We start from the raw sequence: 19925 nt of genomic DNA, 5'->3' as shown, positions 1-19925 counted from the left end.
TAAAAAGTTACCATTCATCAGGATAAAGAAGGATATTATCTCAGTAAAATTTAAACCCTTACCATCTTCTATAATTCTGTTCTATCATAACCAATTCAGTTATGTCCCAGGAGCAGGCATGCCTTTCAAACCTTAATCAAATAATCGTCATGCATTTTTTTAAAATCTTTTTTATAAAAATTAAAAAGATGTCCTTGTCTTTATTTTTAATGTATCTGTAGTAGCTATAGTTATGAGATCGTAATTTTTATAATATAATATTGATCAATATTTATTAAAAATAAAATATTAATTATGATTTATATTATTATAATGTAATGTTGATCAATATTAATTTATATTAATTAATATTGATTGGAGATAAAGTGTTCATAGTTACTTATGTAATTGTTACGTCACAATATTATTAATAATGATAAGAGTTAAAGTATTATTATAATATAATATTAATAAATATTTATTAGAGATGAAACATTCATATTATAATAGTTACGTACTATAACTATTAAAATAGAGTATTATTAATATCAATTAAAATTAAAATATTTATGTTATACTAATTATGAATTCATAGTTATTATAATAATATTGAAAATAAGGATAATTTTTAAAGTAAAATATATAATGTATAATAAATAAAAGAGGAGCATTTTTATGATGAATTCCAATAAAAATGAGTGTTATAATAGCTATCTCCTTTTGATTTTATTTTTTTAAAATCAAATATTATCTTCAAAATAATGCCCTATTTTTAAAAATAATAAACGATTGCCTTATTTTAAAAACACTTTTATTTTAGACTTATTATTATTTGTATCAATTTTAATCAAATTGAACCAATTTTAAATAGTTAAAATCCTAATTTGAAAGAGATTTTTTTTTAATGCAAAATGATTTAATTTAATTTAGCAGTGTGATTAGATTATATTGTGCCTAGATCAAACTAAATTTATTGGAGTGGTTTATTAACGTTTATCGCTATCATTATTACGGACCGTTAAATGTCTCCATGCCTATTAAATGTAAAATTATTATTACTATTATTTAATAATATCGTGTATAATTTTTAATAGAAAATTGCATAATTTTTAGAGGTGGAGTTTTTTTTAATTGGATCAGCGTTACGTTGTTGTTATGTCAATCGCTATTTTTTTTTTAAAAAAAAACATCCTTCTCAATTTCTCACATCCATATATTTGTTTTTTAAAGAATATGATGCCATAAGTATTTTCTAAATTAATTATATAATATATAAAAAATACTAAAACGAAAGAAAAATAATGCTTCTAAGGTTGTTTTATTTATATTTAGCACTTAACTAATATTTTTAAAAGGACGCCTCACATTAATATTTGTTGGATAATAATTCTTTTTTTATTAATCAAAAGTTAAAAAGGACACCTCAAATTATGTAAATTATCAAAGAGGTATCTCTTTTTAAAAAAATTTAAAAATATCTTATTATTCTTATTTTCAATGTTATTATAGCAACTATAATTAATTATTATAATGTATAAAACTACTCTATAATAGATAATACAATACTATTATAATAATTTTGTTTTACCAACTTAAAATGTTTTGATTAAATTTAAATAATTTGACTAATTAAGTTGATAAAGAGTATTTTGATATAATAATACTTTACATATAATAATTTTAATTAAAGTGAAATAAATAATTATTTATATTGTAACAATACTATAATAAAGAGTATTTTTCATATAAAACATATGATAAAATATTTTATTTATTTTTATATATGAAAGAGTGTCTTTTGACGAATTTAGTGAATTTTATCATTTTTTATTTGTTCGATAATGCTAAAAAAAATCTATAGAATAGAAAAGTTTTGAGATGTTAGTGAATTTGCTTATCATAAGCTTTGCTAAGTAAGTTGAAATAGTGATGAATTTTTGATCGAGCTATTTTTTAAACTTTGGTTTGATTAGAAAAATGCAACTTAGGAGGGTGGCCTTTGGATTCCCTATCGATTTCGAAACATTTTTCTTGGTCTCATATCTTCTCCATGAAAAGCAAATAGAGCAGTGACTTCGAAAGGAGAAGTGCTACATGTGGATATGATTTCATTGAATGGTGGTGTATGTGTTTCTCTTTAATTCAACGAGAGGTAGGTAGAAAGTTACTTTCGATTCTCACTCACAACTCATAGCGAAAAAGAAAAATGAATTGAGAGGGAGCCATGTGATAGAGTTCTATAAATGAGAGAACAACATCACCAACATGGAAAAGTTAGCTTCAATGCTAACTTGACTATAGTTTAGAGCACGTTCAAGGAATCGAAAGCAAAGTTTTTGACACGCGATATCGATGGAGTTTTCGACACGCATGTGACCCTAGTCTAGCTACCACAATGTGCCTAACCTAAACCTTGAAGATAAAATTTAACCTCCAAGCAAATAAGTTGTGGTTGGAATATTGAAAGAAATCTAAATCTATCAAATTGCACAAAAGCCCAAATTGATGGGCCAAATTGCGTTGGCTAACGAGCGCTTCACAAAAGGATGTCCATGATTATTTATATATTTTTTTATAAGAGATAATTAAAGTAATTAATTTTTAAACATTATCATAGATAATATCTATAAAAATACTTTTAATTATAAAAAATTATTAATAATTAAATAATATTATAGCAACTATTATAATAAATGTGATAATATAATGACTATTAAATAATTAGTTTACCTACAAATACAATAGTATAATAACTATTAAATAATTGTTATAATAATATAATGACTATTTAATAATTAGTTTACTTAATTTTAATTAAGTCAATTTTTTATAAAAATATTGACTTAATTAAATTAAATTTTAAGAATAATATATTTTAACATATGTAATTATTAGCATTTTTTTAAAAAAAGTTGTTCTTTCCATTTTGCCTTTTAATAATTTCGTAATAATTTGATTAATTTTTTAATGAAAGAACCGTAAGTATTTTTCTTATATCAATAATAATTATTATTATTAAGTTTTATCCCATGAATTAAATTATATGGATTCTTTCACACCATTAAATTCTACCTCGACGAAATTATATTTTATATTTAAATAAATTTTATAATTTTTTATCATTTATAATAATTTCATATTATTATTAAAATATCTATTAATTATATATATATATATATATATATATATATATATATATTAGTATCATGTATATGAGAATTAAAAAAAAAACCATGTGGAACACTAGAATAGCCGAATTTTATGCACCCGTTCAATCTAGTTGAAATTACCAACGCGCCACCGTTCCTCTAAAAAAAATGATAATCCCATTTAGTCACATTGACTTAATTCCTTTTTCAATTGATTAAAAAAATATTTAATTTATATTAAAAAATATTTATATTTATTATTGAATTCGAACATAATAATTTTTAAAGTTAAATTTAAATAATTTAAATTAAAATCGAACTCAAATTTTATTTTGAATCGAATTTGTATCAAAATTATTTTATTTTTAAATTTTAAATATCATATATATTTTTAAATTTAAATTTAAATATTAATATTTTTATATTATTCTATTCGTTGGAATCATATTCCATCGCCTTTCCCCCTTCCCCAAAGCAAACCCTTTTAGCCCTTTCCTTTCCTTTCCTTCTTCTCTATGGATCACGCTCGATCCCACGGCCGCGCTACGCGCGACGGCGGTGACGGCAATATCGTCGGCGACGGATGCGGAGGCTTGGCTTCCGATGCCTCCGGGAGGCGGCGGTCCTTGCTGGTAAGGAGGGGAAGAGGCGTTGCTACCTCGAGAGCCAGTAGGGGGGAGAGGGATGACGCCTCTTCTTCGTCGTCTTCGTATTCCTCTTCCACGACCTCGCGTTCCACGACCAAGCGGTGGAAGATGAGATGGGTGCGTTTGCGGAGCGGAAACCGTCGAAGCCTCTTGGTGTTCACGCCCGATCACTGCAATGAGGGTCTCCAGGATCTCGCTCTCCCGCTCGGCATGTCATTCGCTGCGGTTATTGCTCAGGTGCTTTGGTTTGTTAGGCTTGAAGCTTATGCTTTTATCCATGAAATTTAATGATTTAATCTTTTGCTTATTTTCAATCAAGATCGTCCTTTTCCCCAGTTGTTATGAAAGAAGGAACTCTGACATAAACTTCAATACATACCGTTTACTTAAAATTTTCATTTCAGTGGGCAGTGGGACTTAAACTAGATAGATTTTGGAGTTTGGAGTAATATTTTTGTAGAATGAAGTGAAATCCAGACTTGCGACCATATTTCGAAACACGAAGTGATAGTTACTTCAGATGAGAATTAAATGATTATTTTCTTACTTAAAACTTAAATGCATGTCACTATCTACAAGCCATCAATATGTTGCTGCCCTTTCTCAAAAACAAGTTAATTATCATTTCTAAATCCTTAGTCTCCATGAAACCTGTGGTTTGATTTTTTTTCTCTTTTAGGTTTTTTATTCATATTAGATTTAATATTTATGACATCGTCATTATTTAATGAGGAAGGGGAGTGGGTAAATAAGAAACCATTGAATCATTGTGTGTGTTATTGTTGGAGGGGGCTGGGGAGGGGATAGATAAGGAACACATTGTGCCATGGTATGAATGTTGCATAAACTGAAAATAGGAAAGAAAAGGAGTGCAAGGATGTATTTGTTTTGTGAAAATTATCAGTTTTTTCAGTTTCTATTCGCAGCAACCTGTTTCAGTATGCTCACGGGCAGAGAAAGAGTTATTTTGTGAAGTTCTTAGTGACAGGATCATCATATTTTGGTTTACTGTACTTTTAGCTGGTTAATAATTGCAAATTTTGATGCTTGGAATATCTTATTTTCTAGGTTTTGTTCAGGAAGAGCATTTCAAAAGATGATACAGAAATAGATCATCTTTCCAAGGTTAGTCTTTTGTTTTCATGCCGTTAGTGTTTTACACCCGTATGATTTGGATATACTATTGGCCGCAGATGTGCAGTTCAGCAGTGAAAGAATCTATAACAAATGTAAGTCTATCTATAAATCAATCATTTTCTCATGTAGCATGGATTGTTTTGCAATTATATAATACATAATTTTTTAAGTGTCTTTTTTTATGATTTATTTGGACAGATATATGGGCAAAAATTTGATTGCTTCATAAGGAACTTTGATAAGTCATTCTGTAGCTCATTGAAGACCCTTGGCTTGATCAATAACATGTCTGTTAATAGGAAGGAAAATACAATTTCTACTGGTTCGTGTTCTTACAACAGTGAAATGACACCTGAATCGACCAATACTGAACTTACCAGAACCACTGAAGGTCCTGTGGAAAGTGCTGTTCCTTCCAGTTCTTGTTATTACAGGAGTCATGAAATCACACCTAACTTGGCTGCTACTGTATTTATCAGAACCCCTGAAGGTCCAGAGGAACACGCTCCATTTAAATCAGCAGACAATCAATTCATTCTCCATCGAGATACAAATCAGCAACTTGCAAATATTCACAGTAGCACACGTGGGATTGGGTTTAATCAGTCTATTCTGAGTACAATCGAGAGATCTGTTATCGAGCAGACTCGCTCTAATGACCTCAAGGCTGTTGAGATAGAGTTAATTATGAAGAAGTTGCAGCTGAAGCAATCCCAGTTAGTAATTAGTTCAGCTGCAAATTTGCTAGAGAAGATCAAGATATCATTAGGTATTTCCAAGGCTTCCTTCAAGGAAGAGAAATTGAGGAATCAAATGCAGGAGACTAGACATGCACAACTCTTGCAACGATGTATGGACCTTCTCATTGCTGGTTTGATTGTCATGTGTATCTTCCTTGCATACGGAGCTTTCATCTTTTCGTATCAACGCCTCTCAGAGGTCACATCTGCGTGCATGTCTGTTACTAAGGTATGAGCTATTTTGATCTTCTTGACTCTTTCTTTCTGTTGTTTTCCTAAGCTTACTGAAACTAATGTTTGTTTCTCCAGAAATCCAAATCCTGGTGGATTCCGCAAGGGGTTCAGTCTTTCAGTTCAGGCATGGACATGTTGAGGTGTCAATTTGTGGTCCTATCCCGCATGTCTTTTGGGATATTGATGATCGTGGCAATCGCTTACGTGACCTTCCAACGGTCAGTAAAGTCCGCCGCCGCCATGCCAGTGACATTTATCGCGCTGCTACTAGGAGTTCTTTGCGGTTTTTCTGGAAAGTTATGCATTGACACATTAGGTGGAAATGGATATCGCTGGTTAATTGATTGGGAAGTCATGTGCATGATCCATTTCTTCGCCAATGCATTTCCTTCCACATTATGCCATCTTCTTTACGGCCCTGTGACTGTGTGCCAAGGAGCAAAATCAGCTACCTTTCCATTCTGGGTGAGAAGATATGCATTCTACACACTACTGCTGCCGATTCTCCCAATGTCGAGCGGGCTGCTGCCGTTTGCTTCTGTCTTTGAATGGAAAGTGCATTTGGCTGAGAAATTAGCTTCCTGGGGTTCAAATTCGACAACTCGAAGTATGTTTTATTTATGAGAAGATGTCGTACCTTAATTATGCTGTTTATATAGAACAACATGTGAGTCTCTCCTCTTACTCGAGCTCCTTGTGGTATGTATTAGGGAGGACTTTCAAGTCTCCTTGTTGGTTGCAAATGTATGTATGCTTAATCTTGAATAATATATGTATGCTCTGGGAGCAGAGGTAGCATGTGTTGACGAATGAAAAGGTTCTTTGAGACGAGGAAGAACAAGTCGGAACATCGTATCGAAACTTTCGTGTTAGAAGTAGAATTCTCAGGCATAGTCGAAAGGGCTGAAGTTAGCTAGGACAAAAAACCCCCCTACAATACACATCCATTAGAACAGTTTAACTAGAATTTATTCTCTTAAATTAGATAAAATTTGATTCGATAAATAAAACTTATTCTGGTTTTTGAAATAATATAAAAAATATTCAGTTTTGAATACGCTTTTTATTATTATTATTTTATTATAGTATTATTCCTTAATTAATAAACGAAGCAAGAGGAGAACGAGAAAGAAGGCGAGTTATTTGCATCCTTACCCTTCTATCCCCTTCGTCGTCGTCATCATCATCGTCAGCGGCCGTAGGTTTTCCAATCGAGACCGCAAGTCCGCAACCATCACAGCGTGCGATCTAGCCACTCCACAAGAACGCACACCCGGCGGCTGCCGGCTCCTCGATTCCAGGCTTGATATCGAGCTCTCGGCCCCCGCGATTCATCCAGTCGTCCCTCTCTGGATCTCTCGCAACTCCCTTTGCCCGATCGAAACCGGATTACAGTTGGTCGGAATCTGTCCCGCTTCGGCGCGGAGATTCGTGGCCAATCTTCGCCGTCTTTCTTCTTCTTTTTAGATTTTTTTATTGGACGGAATTAGGGTTTGAACTTTGAAACTCGTCCTAGTTTGCCTCAGGGGCTTTGAGGCGAGGGTGAGATATTTTCCCTCTTTCGTTCCCTCGCCCCCGTTCCTCACTTTTTAGGGTTTGCTCCTCTGGATTAGCAACGCTTATCGTTTTGGGAATTGAGTCAGTTGATCGCCCCTTTGGGTGTTAGGGTCGTCCTCTGAAAGAATTGGAGTGGTTTTTATGGTGGCGTCTTTACTTCGTTTCGGATAGACTGCACTCACATGGATGTTTGATACCGTGAGGCGCATACATAAAGAGTGAAGCTTGACCATCTGAGCAAAAAGAGGTTCCCCCCCTCCCCTGACGGTTTAGATCTCCATTCTTGTAATTTTATGATGCGAACTTAGAGGCTGTGGTGGGTGCAGGACTTCGCGATTGGTTCTTCATTTCGGAAGCTTCATGTTTGGGCGAGGTAGTAGGATGGGCTTCTGTTATTGATGTTTATTGTATAGGAAATAGCATTCATTGGATAAGTCGGTTCGAACTTGGATGCAGAGGTGGAATATCTTAACTGCATATTGATAATGGTCTTTGTGGAAAATGGAGCAAGGTGAGCCAACATTGGTTCCACAGTGGTACAAGATTGCAAACGGGAACACTTCAACCAATGGCGTGCGAACCAATTCATCTAAACATTTCGGTATCCAACTATTCCACGTTAAATTCATTGTGATTCTAAGTATTGTTCTTTTGCAATTTGTGTATGTTATTATGTTTATAAATAACTATTCCACATTAAATTCGTTATGATTCTAAGTATTGTTCTTTTGCAATTTGTGTATGTTATTATGTTTATAAATAAAATCACTGCTAATGCAATGCTCTTGTGTTTTCCTTAGATGAAAATGGTGTGGGACATAGCTCAAGAAATAGATTACTAGGCAACCACGATAGGAATATACGACGGAGTTTGAGCTCCAATGGATCTGTAGTTCGTGAGAAAGGGAGCTCTGCCAGATCACAGGCTTACAGTAATTTTCGGAGGTCTCGTGAAAGGAACCAGGATAGGGATTTTGATTCCCGTGAAAGGAACCAGGATAGGGATTTTGATTCCTGTGACAGAGAAAATAAGTCACTTTCATTTGACAATGGATTTGATTATCATGATTCAGTAATAGGAGTTAGGTCAGAAGAGCATGCCTTAAGGCGTTCTCAATCTTTGATAGCAGAAAGGCAAGCTGAGTCTTGGGCAAAAAAGCTTGGAAGTAGTGGAAATAACTGTTCTCCATCTAGGGGAAGTATCATTGGAAATATTAGTAAAACCTCATTTGAGAAAGAGTTTCCATCTCTTCGAGTTGAAGCAAAGCAGAGCTTCTACGATGCAGCTACTGCATCACCTCTTGCTCTTAGAACTGCTGTTCAGAGTCTTCCTACTAGCACTCCTGTCATAATTGGGACTTCAGCCCTGGCAGAAGTACCAGCCAAAGTTGAGACTGATGGAAGTGTAAATTCTCCTGTTTTACCGACTAGTACCATCAATCAAACATCTACACCTGGAAGCAGTATGCCTGGATTAAACATGGCAGAGGCATTGACTCAGGCGCCATCTCAAGCTAGTGATGTGCCTCAGGTAATGCAAAGAAAGGGATAGTTGTTGCCGATTTATGTAACACTGATAACATTTCCATCAAACTGATCTTCTATCTATTGTGCAGTTGCTTATAAACACTCAAAGGATTGAGGAACTTACACTTCGAAAATGCAAGCAACTAATACCCATGACACCTTCATTGCCTAAAGCCTTGGTATGATAACCTCCTTGAGTCTTGGCAATTTGTTTTCGAATTCTATTTCAGTTGAATAAATAATTGCTCCCTTTCCTTATTTTTCAATTGTTCAATTCTTCTTAAAACCTAGAATAGTAGTACTAGCGAGGGAGAGACCACCAATAATTAACCAAATCAATAGGGACTATGAAAAGCAGTTTAGTGCCTTTTTCTTATTTCTACATAAACAGGACCTTGAAACCTTTACCCAAAGCCAATCTCAGCACAAAAGCCTCAACCAGTCATATATTGTTAGGCAAAATTTGGTAATCGATCCAGTGTTTTGTTGGATAGAAGACTATATGGAAGAGAGGTACAAAAAAAGGGAAGTTAGAAGAGTGAACAATTTCCCTCAAAGGCAAGCTTTTTGATTCACTACACTTTATACTTCATACATTACTCAAGAGAATTCATGTTTTACTTTAGACAAAGATGAATAGGCTGTAGTGGAAACTCTTGGTGATTTGTGAAAGCAAAAACATTTGATTGTCATCTATTTATGATAAACTAAAATGTGAAAACGACTTTGCATATAAATATTCAGAAAATTAAGACATTTGTGAATCTATGAATTTTAGTGGGTTATTCTAATATGCTTAGTTTGCATAGTTTATGTTCTTCAAACTTAAAGGCTGAATAAATGTGATGCTTAGCTTTTAAAACGTCAGTTCTGTGTGATTTAGGGTGCACATTAGCAGCAGCAGCAATGTACTGTTTGTTTGAATCTTTTACTATGATGGGATATGTTTCTTAGTCAAAAGTGAAGATGGCTGCTTGGTTGCCATACAAGTACAGAGAATAAAAGAAATTAACTGAGTTAAATAGGTTTATTATGCTTTTTTTCATGCAAATGATCAGATTAAGATATTGATGACACATTGAAGGAGATGAATCTATTAGAGGGTGGTATGGGTAAAGGGAGGACAAAGGAGACATTGGTGAAAAACTAATATATTAATTTGAATATTCTGTGTCATATGGAGCGCAATTTAGGAAAGCGATTCATGTAGATGTAGCTGACCCCAAATGGTCATTGGTCAGGGACAATCATGGTTTGATGTAATGATGTTACAACTAAGAATGTTAAGGTTCTTATGGGAGCTAAATATGGATCTCTTTAACAGACTTGAAATTTGATGGAACCTTATTTACATTGTAAAAAGAAATCTGTTTGGTGACATATCAGTGCTAAAGATACACCCACACTGTTTTTTTTTCTTGTTTCTCTGATGTTTTTGACAAAACTAATTTTTTTCTCGAATTGTTATTCACATATGAGATCACATACTGCAAACCAGTTGTGGTTCCTCAATTAAGTTACTCTTGAATATTGGCAACAGAAATGAAAAAATGATGATCAAGGAAAGAAGGCTACTATCTGCCTAATTAACATGTTCTAAACTGCTCCGCATCATGATTTATATTTGTTTATACCAAGCATTTTAATGGAAGTTCAGATTTCAATTACTATTGCAAATTTCTGATAATCATTTTGATACTAGGATGCTTTTTCTGTAAAGAGCAGTGCTACAAAAATTGCCCAAGCTCTTTTTGAGCTCAAACTGAGATCTCAAATAGATAAAATTGGTTTTTTTACTTCTCAATTTTTTATGTTTTGTCTGTTGCTCTCAGAATGGAAGTCTATTGGATAAGACAAAATCCAAAGTTGCAAGAGCCGGGGATTTTAATTCTCTTACCAAGGTTGCCCAACAGTCACATGTGAACCAAACTATTCGGTCATCAACTAATTCTGATGCTGCAAAGATATCTTCAGTGGGGAATTTTCAGGTTCTTAACCGAGAGAAGAATGGCATCACCTCTGTTGCTAAAGATGGCCAAGGTGTCAACAAGTCTGCGAATGCTGTTGCCCCTTTTCCTTCTGCAGTTCTTCCTTCGAAGATCCCAACTGACCAAAATCTTAACATAGACAAAAATGCAGGGGATAGAAAAATCCTTTCTCAAGCTCAAAATAGGAATGCATTCTTCAATTTACTTAGGAAGAAATCATCAGGTGGTTCAACTACTGTTTCTGAGCCAAGCTCAGTTGAACCAGCACCGAGCACTGAGAAGTCAAATGCAGAGCACCAGCACTGCACCTCCCCTATTAATAATATGGTGAAGAATGGCTTTCCATCAGAATCTGACCTTAATGGATCAACAGAGGTCGGAAGCATGAGTGTAGATTTTTGCACTTCTGATCTGTCTGAGAGATCTTACTCTGACAATGGAGAAACTAATCCTGAATCGGACATTGTTGTCGATCCTGAAGAAGAGGCCTTCTTACGATCTCTTGGATGGGACAAAAATGGCTGGGAGGAAGCGCTGACTGCTGAGGAGATTGATGACTTTCATAAGAAGGTAAAGTTCTCTCCTGTTTTGTAAACCAAACTACCTTAAGCATTAGTCCCTTTTTATTTCGCATTCCTTATGCTGCTTTGCTTCAATGTTTTCCCAGTATGAGAAGCAGAGACCACTGAAGATTGTGCCCGAGGATGCAGACGGAAGCAACTCATCTGGTGCCGATGCTTGAAGTCTGAAACCGAGCATATTTCCATTCAATATCAAATGCCCTTAGTGAGCTAGTTCTTTTTTTATTTTCTCTTTTTCTTGAAGTGTTTTCTCATTGATATTTATGGGAACTAGAGATACGAGTTGTGAAAAATATAGGTTGGAGAAAAGAAATCAATGAGTTCTTTTTTTGGTCCTTTAGCTCTCTAAATGAATTTGAAATGATGAATAAGATCAAATTTCTTCCCTTTATGTGAGTCATTGGTTTACTATGGTGAAGATGTTTGTAGTATATGATGTTCAATCGTGTTTTGTGAAGGGATAAAGCTCCAACTGGAATCAAGAAGTATTTGTTGTTCTTTATTTTGTGTTCCCTATTCAAGTTAGCGGCGGCGACTATGTTTATTTTAAAAATATTAAAAGACTATCCTATCATATTTTTTTATTAAAAATATTTTTATTTAAAAAATTATTTATAAATAAAATATTTTTATATTAAAATTATTTGTCAATTAAGTCAACATTTTTTAAATTTAATCGATTCCACTTTAAAATGATTAAATCATAATAATTTTGATGAAATTAATTTCAAAAAATTTAATAGAAAAGTACTTTATATATAATATTTTTTAAAATTGAACGGTTAAAAATAAAGATATATTTTTTAAACAAATATGTTATATACTATTTTGACTTTTTAAAAGCAAAGACACCTTTTGATGACTCTAGCTTTTTAAATTTTTACCTTATTTTTAATACTATAAAAACAATAAAAATCGGCTAAGTTATTCAACTAAACAAAATTCTCAAATTGAAAAATGGATTATTATTTAAAAATTGTATTTTTCAACTGGCCACCTTTACCCATCTCAGCCGGGTTGGTAATTTCGGGCGGGTCGGATTGTATACACACCACACACCACGACCACCCGACTCCGATTCGCTCCCCCTCTTCATTATGCTTTGAAACTAGGGTTTCATCCGTCGCCGCGATGGGGTTTACTAAGGATCAGCTCTTGGCTCGCCTAAAGGTTCATCTCTTAAGCCTTCCGTCTACGGATTTTTTCTAGTCAATTGTTTCTCTGTGATTTATCTGATGTTTTTATGAGATTGTTCTATCGATAACAGCATTTTCTCAAAACTAGTGTGCTAGTTTTAAATTAAAAAACATTTTTTCTAAAAAAAAAGTAGGTACCGGATTTTTTTTGTTTTTTGCTTCCAGGCGATAGCAAGGACAGAAAGATGGATTTTGTTCACAGATGATAGATTGCAAAAGAAATGTGTTGTACCCAATGGTTGACCTGTGTTTCGTATGGATTGACTATTAAGACAAAGCATGAACGTTTACTCACTATTTTAATTTGGAAGGACGCTTATTTATAATAAGTACAATTTCAGAAATATTACAAGTTGACATTATCAATCTTGTTCATGAAGTGTTTTTTCTGTTAGATCTAGTTTGAGCCTCCATGGGATTAGTCTCAGAGTCATGAAATCTAATACAAACACAGTTTCTGTAATGTTAACTAAACATTTTTTAATTTATATTTTCAAAGTGTTAGTAGTCACTTAGTCTTCTCATGCATAGGAACCTACTGGGTTGCACTGCATCTGTTTATTGACACATAAGGATTGTTAAAGTCTAAGTCATATACAACTGCTATTGATTTAACTAAACAATACTTTTACAAATAGACAAATGAAAAACGCATTTATATGTTTCTTAGGTTAACATTTAAACTTTTAAACTTTCTAGAGTGTGTCAGTTGATTAGCATGCTTTGCTATGTTTTATATATTTTTAGTGTTATATGAATCACATAGATTCATATGCAAAATATTTAGTTGGAATTATGGATTGGAGTGGATGATTGATTTACTTTTTAAATGATAGGTGGACCTTTTTTTCATATTTATTACTTATATATATATATATATATATATATATATATATATATATATATATATATATATATATATATATATATATTTGACACATGTTATTCATTACTGTGAATATTAATTTCTTAAATATATAGCATGTAGGTCTCAATTGAGGGACAATATCTATGTAGCTGGCCTCAATTGTCGTAGCAAACACGACTTGATGCTGATGATAGACTACATCTGTGTTCGTATATGATCCACGTATCATGCATGTTGTGCAATGACTCAATGACACACTCTTGCACAATCTTTTAGAACCTTTAAATTATTCTATAGGGATTCAATTACATGATTCATTTTAACTCGAGGATACAAAAAAGTTGTGTATCGTGATTTGGTTTGAAACAACTTATTTATTGAGCAGTTAATTTTACAAGTGTCACTGAAAGTGTGGGGATTTAGTTATGCACATCTATTATTATTTATTGAAACAAACTTTGGTCTCTTCTGTATCATAGATTCTAACACTCTTGTCTCATTGTATTCATCTACAGGAACTTCAGATAGATTTCCTTTGCTATGATCATCCTCCTGTCCTCACTGTTGAGGCTCAGGTTAGTAATAATTGCTTCTTCACTATTTATAAATAATTGTTTTCCTTATGATGAAATATGTCTTGTATCAACTATTTTACCTTATAAACGTTTTTTATTTTGTTAGGCAAAGGAAGTGGGGCATTTGGGAGGTGCATTAAGTAAAAATTTGCTGTTAAAGGTAATACAAGTGGCAAAAATGGATTTTCTGTCATGCAAAGTTTTTGCTTGCCAACAGTGGAAAGCATTTGTTCCTGTTTATATATCTAACAGTTAATCTTTTTTTAGGACAAGAAACAGAGGTTTTACGTTGTTTCTGCTCTTGCAGACACAAATGTTGACTTAAAAGGTATTGATGATAACTTAATGGTTTCCATATTACATGATTAATTATTTTTGTTGCATTCAGTATTGCTACTAGAGGTCACGGGTTCAAATCCTGGAAACAGCCTCTTGCCAAAGGCAAGGTAAGGCACCCCGCATGGCGGGAGCTTCGTGCACCGGGCTGCCCTTTCAATATTGCTACTAGAATGATCAGCTTGTCTAATTTCTGAGATTTTAAACATATGCAATTTATCAATTAGTTTTGTCCCAAAGGCTTGGTCTGGGAAAAGGAGGTTTGCGAATGGCTCCTGAAGAAGCTTTGCAAGAATTACTCCAGGTTTCTTGTTTTATTATGTTTATTTTTTGATAATTCCTTTTTGCTGTATATCATGACTACCTCTCTGTTCATGATGCCTTAATAATGACTATGTTGGATTATAGTTTCCTTTTCAAATAGTTTTACAGTTTGGTGCTAGTCTATTAACTACTTTGGTTTTCTGTGTTCTTTGTCTTATAAAATTGAACGTTGGTTCAAGATAAAACAGATTAGTCTTGGCAATTTCATCTACCATTGTTTATAAACCAGTCATAGTTGCTACAAGCTATGCATGAACATACCAGGTCACTTACATGTACATTTCATTTAAGGTTATTTAATTATGAATATGTGAGTGAATTAATATTGAGAGCATAAACGGATCTAAAAAAGTTGCATGGAATAGAAATGTTGACCATTTAACTTGAACTACTTTATTACAATCATTGACCATTTCTTGTCACCTTTGCCTTTAGCTTCATATCTAACCATGATCATGATTTGTTAGTGATTAAATAAAAGATTACTGACTATGTAGTTTATGTTGTCCTTCCTCTGTTTGTAACATCTAACGAGTAGATTGAAAGAAATGTGTAGTGGCCCTTTGCTTTGTCATCATTATTGGTATCATTTTATAATTATTAAAGAAATGTTTGATGAGGTTGTCTTCATTGATTTATTTGCAATTCGTCCATTTGGGACGAATATGTTGATAAAATGCCCATCTTGAAGCCACATATGGAATATTCTTTGGTTTGATTTCTACCAAAAAAATTTTCCATACTGCTAGAAGGAAGCAATAAAAAAAAATTATGGATCTTGTCTATTATATTATATTGATGGATATCATGTTTCTGTAGTTAATATAACTTCTGGATTGCTTTCCAAGGTACCACTAGGATGTGTAACACCATTTGCATTAATTAATGCCTCTGCAAGGTATTTACTCCTTAACTGTATATGCTATGTTGTTTGTATGAGAAGCTTTAGTGGATTTTTAACCTTTTATTTTCCTCTGTATTTGTAATATATATTTTTGTGAAAATGCATGTTATTTAAGTTTTCTCATTTTCTAATTTTTTCTGACCTATTTTGCTGGTATATAACAAGGCTGGTATATTATCTATGCATCATAAACATCAGAATGAATGAAACAATGAAAACTACTTACAAATGCAAGAATTATCCATTAAACAAACTACACACAAATGCAAGAATTATCCATTAAATTTCCTCCAACTAAATAAAACAATCCAAGAGCATAAGCCCCATCTTCTCAAGCAAGGACGTAGGTCCTATTAGGATGCTGAGGGCACATTCGCCCACCAAGGATGAAAATCTTAAAGAGTTCATGCTCCATTTTCCTGAACTAAAATACCTGTTAAGTTGCCAAGTGTGCATGCCCCCCAACAAGGACAAAAGTTCTGGCGTGTTGCTTCAACCTAGGATTAGATCTCAAAGGGCATATGCCTCAACCAAGAAACCATGGGCAAATGGTTCTCCAGAGGGATTATGCTCCAAACAAACCGAAAGATGTAGGGAATGTATACATGAACAAAGACATAGGTCAAAAGGAATTTATCCCTTCCATTCTGTCATACACAATCTTTTTTTTTTTAAGATCATGCACTCTTTTTCTCTAATCATGGTAACCCTATTCCCTCTACCTCTTCTACTTTCCCTTTTTGTTTTAGATGAGCAGCTTTGAGATATCATTCTCTCTTGTTCTCCCTCATGACATTTACTGCTCTAGCGGATCAGAAACCCCCATTTCCCATTAGAACATTTTTCAAACTCAATGAATCTGTTTGCCTCCTGCTGGCAGGTGCTTTCTGGTCTCTTTGTTGGATCGCAAGGCAGCAAGTTTATCAATCATCATTGTGATTCTCTAATTTCTGTTGAGAAGGATGCAGTGACTTCAACAACTCTAAACAAGATGCCTAACTATCCTTCACCCAACTTTCCATATTTCTGCTCCATTTTTCAAATCAATGACAAGTTTTTGCCTGTTAAAAAATTATATGACAAGAAAATGCTTTCTCAAGTATATTCTAGTGAAGTTCTTTTTGCTGTAATGTTTCTTCTATTTGTTTACGAGCTGGTGTTTTAGTAGACTTATTTTTTTATTTTTTCAAGTTGCGTATCGTTGTTGCTGGATCAAGGATTCAAAGCTAAACAGTCCTGCTACTTCCACCCACTCACTAATGAAGTCACAATTTGTAAGTCAGGGGGTCTTTTCTGATTGCTTCCTTTTCCACCTGTTATTTTTCCTTTTAAACTTGTTTATATGAAGTTTATTAAATCGTTAGGGCCTTTGCCAATTGCCTATTAATACTTGAGGATTGAGCTTAATAGTCAGTTTGTTGCATCAACTCAGCAGTTTTAAGTATCTGAAGTATCTTTCTCTTACATATATGCACATTTTATTTCTATTGCTACATCACACAAGAAGCTCCAACTGTGAGAATTTTTTCCTGCATTCTACTGCTAAAATAAAGTGACATGACATTCTCTGATGATGAATGTGGCCAGAATTATGTTTCTTAATCTTTGTAACTGAAAACTATTCTGATTCAAGAACCATAGGCATGCTTTATTAATATAGTTGTAGGTGATATTATTGTGAAAATCATTTTACTGGTGGCTCGTTGATCAAGCATGGTGAGGCTATATATGGCAATTAAAAGAAAAAATCATGATTAAAATTAAGTGCATGAATCAAGTTTGCATCATAAACCTCTGTACTTATGGTCAAATATATATTCAAATGTAGGAAGACATGTTGGAGGATTCATCTAATTGAAGCAGTCTCTGCTTGAGTCTTAGAGCATACCTTCTTTTAACATGCTTCCTGATCAATGTAGCAAACCAAATTTGTCAAACCTAACAATATAAAGTTTGTTAAATTGACTTCGGGATGTATTTCCCACAGAAGAAAGTAATGGTAGACAAGTGAATGTTGATATGATCTTAATCACAATGGCATTGCTAACTGATATCTGGACAGTTTTTAGTTTCATTGTCCTCCTAGACCAATGGTGAATCATTCAACTTTCTAGTCTACTGATGTGAGGCTGATTGCATTTTTCCCACTACTAAATGTTTGTATAATCAATTATTTAGGTAGATTGCTATCATCAAATATTTTGTTTCTACAGCCCTCAGCGCAAGCAGCCTTGACAAGTTTCTGGTATCAATTGGAAGACAGCCTTCATATGTGGATCTGGAGGTGATTCAGCAGTTAGTGGAAGTGTAAACATAAGTTCACGGCTGTTGTTTCAATACAAATTGATAATAGTTTTTTTTAATAGGCAAATCCAGTGGTTGGGAAGGACAATCCACCTGATCTTGCTGATTTAGTCCCATCTGGAGTTCCCACTCTGTCGGATACAGTAGCAAACGCTATTACTTCTGCTCCAACTGAAAAGGTTGTTGAAAAGGATGTTCTTCCTGCCAAAAAATCTGTAAACTATCCTGGTGAGCTTCTTTTTTTCAAGCTTGTAGAACACCTTTTTTCCCCTCACATCATGATTTGGGCAGTCTTTATAAAGAAGCGACCACTTTGGCTTGCAAGGATAGAAACTTTCTGCTCTGGTTTCTTTCTTGTGCAATTTTCTTTCTTTCTGCAAGTTGCATCAGGTTAATGGTCATTTAAGCACATTAAGTATATGAATGTATTGTTTCTCAAGCTAGCTTTGTTGACCGAGAAGGGTGAACATATTGAATTGAACATTTATAAAGCATGAGCATGATAGATAGCATACAGAATTAAGGTATAGGACACTCATTTTACTATTGGAGATCCCACCAGTCACTAATCTCCCATAATGATATCTGTAAATAGTAAATCATGAGTGCAAATATATCTACTCAATCTTTAACTTCCGTGGAGCTTACACATACAGCATGTGCTCACTTATCTGATATCCCAGGTAATTTAATCCGAAAATGTTTCTGATACATTTGAAGTAATATTAGTGTGTTTGTACTTGGATCATTTAGGGTGCTATGATCAAAATGCAGGTCACCAATACATATGCTCATCTATATCGGTTGGCATGAAAGAACTTACTCCTAAGTTCTAACCCCCTTTTAATGTAGGGCCTTAGAGTTAACAATACCTAGATCACTTAGATCTTTGTTTGTTTAGTTATGTGTTGTAGCATTTGTTTAGTCTACCTTTACCCCTCACATAAATTGATTCAACTTGTTTGACTGTGAGAGTTTTAATTGCTAGATCCAAGTTTTTGATAGTTAATTCCCAATACTCATTGAAACTGTACATATTGCATATTTTTGTTGTGTTGGTTCAGCTCCTCCTTCTGCAAAATATGCTGTGATCTCATCAAGATTCGTTTGGTTTTACTAATATGGAACTTTCCTCTTCCAGCCTCAGGAGATGCCAAAAGTAGGGCAGTTTTACCAAAGAAGGTCGATAAAGTTCAATGCTCAATAGACCCACTGGCTGAAGCTACCGATATTGAGAAACTTGTAAAAGAAATATTGAACAAGACATCCACAGCCTTGCTCACCGAGGTTACAAAATTAATTTTGCACTTCCTTTTTTTTCCAACCAATATTTTATTTCCATTCGAATTACTTTATCTTGCACTTACCTCTTGCAGGTAACCAAGGATTTAAATGATACAGAAATTAAACCTTCAGTTGTGGATGTTGTGAGCAGACGCATCAGCTCCGATTTGGAGCATATGATTGTAAGCGATAAACCCAGCTACTGTAGTTACGATTAGCTCTAAACGCATTACGCATTCATTTTCTCTTTAATATGGAAATTGATACACTATGTGTCAATGGATATAACATGACAAAAGTCATTGCAGATGAGTTTGAAGAATGCTGCATACACACAAGGGTTCCATGCAGGCCTTCAGGCTACACTTCGACCAAATCTTTCGTCACAAAAATAGCTAGATATCATATTAACTTCGCTAGATACTGTGTTGTACTCAGTTCGATGATTTTTAAAAGTATTTATGTTACAGAATTTCCGCATTCAGACCTTTCATTACATGTGAATACTGAATCATTTTTGAGTGTGTTGGCAATACTTATTGTAGTCATTCGGTACACTTGTTAAGCCAGTCGAATCTGTCAATTCGCAGTCAAA

The 19925-nt window shown here is 33.8% G+C and overlaps 3 protein-coding genes across 4 annotated transcripts; all 3 read left to right on the top strand.

Annotated features, from left to right (window-relative positions):
- Nucleotides 1-3609: 3609 nt before the first annotated feature.
- Nucleotides 3610-6654, top strand: LOC141820893 (protein CPR-5-like). The gene is made up of 5 exons (XM_074708250.1): nucleotides 3610-4012; nucleotides 4844-4900; nucleotides 4969-5004; nucleotides 5111-5881; nucleotides 5962-6654. Exons 1-5 carry the CDS (start codon nucleotides 3644-3646, stop codon nucleotides 6508-6510), a joined length of 1782 nt encoding a protein of 593 aa, XP_074564351.1. The 5' UTR covers nucleotides 3610-3643; the 3' UTR covers nucleotides 6511-6654.
- A 376-nt stretch (nucleotides 6655-7030) lies between these two features.
- On the top strand, nucleotides 7031-11874 carry LOC141820985 (uncharacterized). 2 transcript variants are annotated; one of them, XM_074708357.1, is made up of 7 exons: nucleotides 7031-7690; nucleotides 7770-7816; nucleotides 7900-8044; nucleotides 8244-8974; nucleotides 9060-9149; nucleotides 10803-11528; nucleotides 11626-11874. In XM_074708357.1, the coding sequence occupies exons 3-7, from the start codon at nucleotides 7945-7947 to the stop codon at nucleotides 11698-11700; spliced, it is 1722 nt and encodes a 573-aa protein (XP_074564458.1). In that variant the 5' UTR covers nucleotides 7031-7690; nucleotides 7770-7816; nucleotides 7900-7944; the 3' UTR covers nucleotides 11701-11874. The 2 variants fall into 2 exon arrangements, with proteins under 2 accessions (XP_074564458.1, XP_074564457.1); XM_074708356.1 differs by having other exon boundaries at nucleotides 7031-8044.
- Nucleotides 11875-12616: 742 nt separating this feature from the next.
- LOC141820871 (uncharacterized) lies at nucleotides 12617-19925 on the top strand. The gene is made up of 12 exons (XM_074708232.1): nucleotides 12617-12709; nucleotides 14119-14178; nucleotides 14285-14338; nucleotides 14446-14506; nucleotides 14742-14818; nucleotides 15687-15736; nucleotides 16934-17016; nucleotides 17956-18026; nucleotides 18109-18274; nucleotides 19188-19333; nucleotides 19423-19512; nucleotides 19639-19925. The coding sequence occupies exons 1-12, from the start codon at nucleotides 12671-12673 to the stop codon at nucleotides 19723-19725; spliced, it is 984 nt and encodes a 327-aa protein (XP_074564333.1). The 5' UTR covers nucleotides 12617-12670; the 3' UTR covers nucleotides 19726-19925.

This window comes from Curcuma longa, unplaced genomic scaffold, assembly GCF_044706935.1.
Source record: "Curcuma longa cultivar G26 ecotype Majalengka, Jawa Barat unplaced genomic scaffold, ITB_CL_G26_1.1 utg8573_np1212_1322966_RagTag, whole genome shotgun sequence".
Taxonomy (NCBI): Eukaryota; Viridiplantae; Streptophyta; class Magnoliopsida; order Zingiberales; family Zingiberaceae; genus Curcuma; species Curcuma longa.
Note: the sequence above shows the minus strand (reverse complement) of the source record. Positions and strands in the feature narration are given on the sequence as shown.

What these genes read in the sequence shown, in the direction of transcription:
- LOC141820871 (XM_074708232.1), top strand. Translation starts at nt 12,671, where the DNA reads ATGGGGTTTACTAAGGATCAGCTCTTGGCTCGCCTAAAG. An exon ending in TTAATTAATGCCTCTGCAAG is followed by an intron (nt 15,737 to 16,933) that starts GTATTTACTCCT and finishes TATTTTTTCAAG; the next exon opens with TTGCGTATCGTTGTTGCTGG. An exon ending in CCGATTTGGAGCATATGATT is followed by an intron (nt 19,513 to 19,638) that starts GTAAGCGATAAA and finishes AAGTCATTGCAG; the next exon opens with ATGAGTTTGAAGAATGCTGC.
- LOC141820893 (XM_074708250.1), top strand. Translation starts at nt 3,644, where the DNA reads ATGGATCACGCTCGATCCCACGGCCGCGCTACGCGCGACGGCGGTGAC. An exon ending in AAATAGATCATCTTTCCAAG is followed by an intron (nt 4,901 to 4,968) that starts GTTAGTCTTTTG and finishes TATTGGCCGCAG; the next exon opens with ATGTGCAGTTCAGCAGTGAA. An exon ending in CGTGCATGTCTGTTACTAAG is followed by an intron (nt 5,882 to 5,961) that starts GTATGAGCTATT and finishes TTGTTTCTCCAG; the next exon opens with AAATCCAAATCCTGGTGGAT.
- LOC141820985 (XM_074708357.1), top strand. Translation starts at nt 7,945, where the DNA reads ATGGAGCAAGGTGAGCCAACATTGGTTCCACAGTGGTACAAGATTGCA. An exon ending in CTTCATTGCCTAAAGCCTTG is followed by an intron (nt 9,150 to 10,802) that starts GTATGATAACCT and finishes TGTTGCTCTCAG; the next exon opens with AATGGAAGTCTATTGGATAA. An exon ending in TTGATGACTTTCATAAGAAG is followed by an intron (nt 11,529 to 11,625) that starts GTAAAGTTCTCT and finishes ATGTTTTCCCAG; the next exon opens with TATGAGAAGCAGAGACCACT.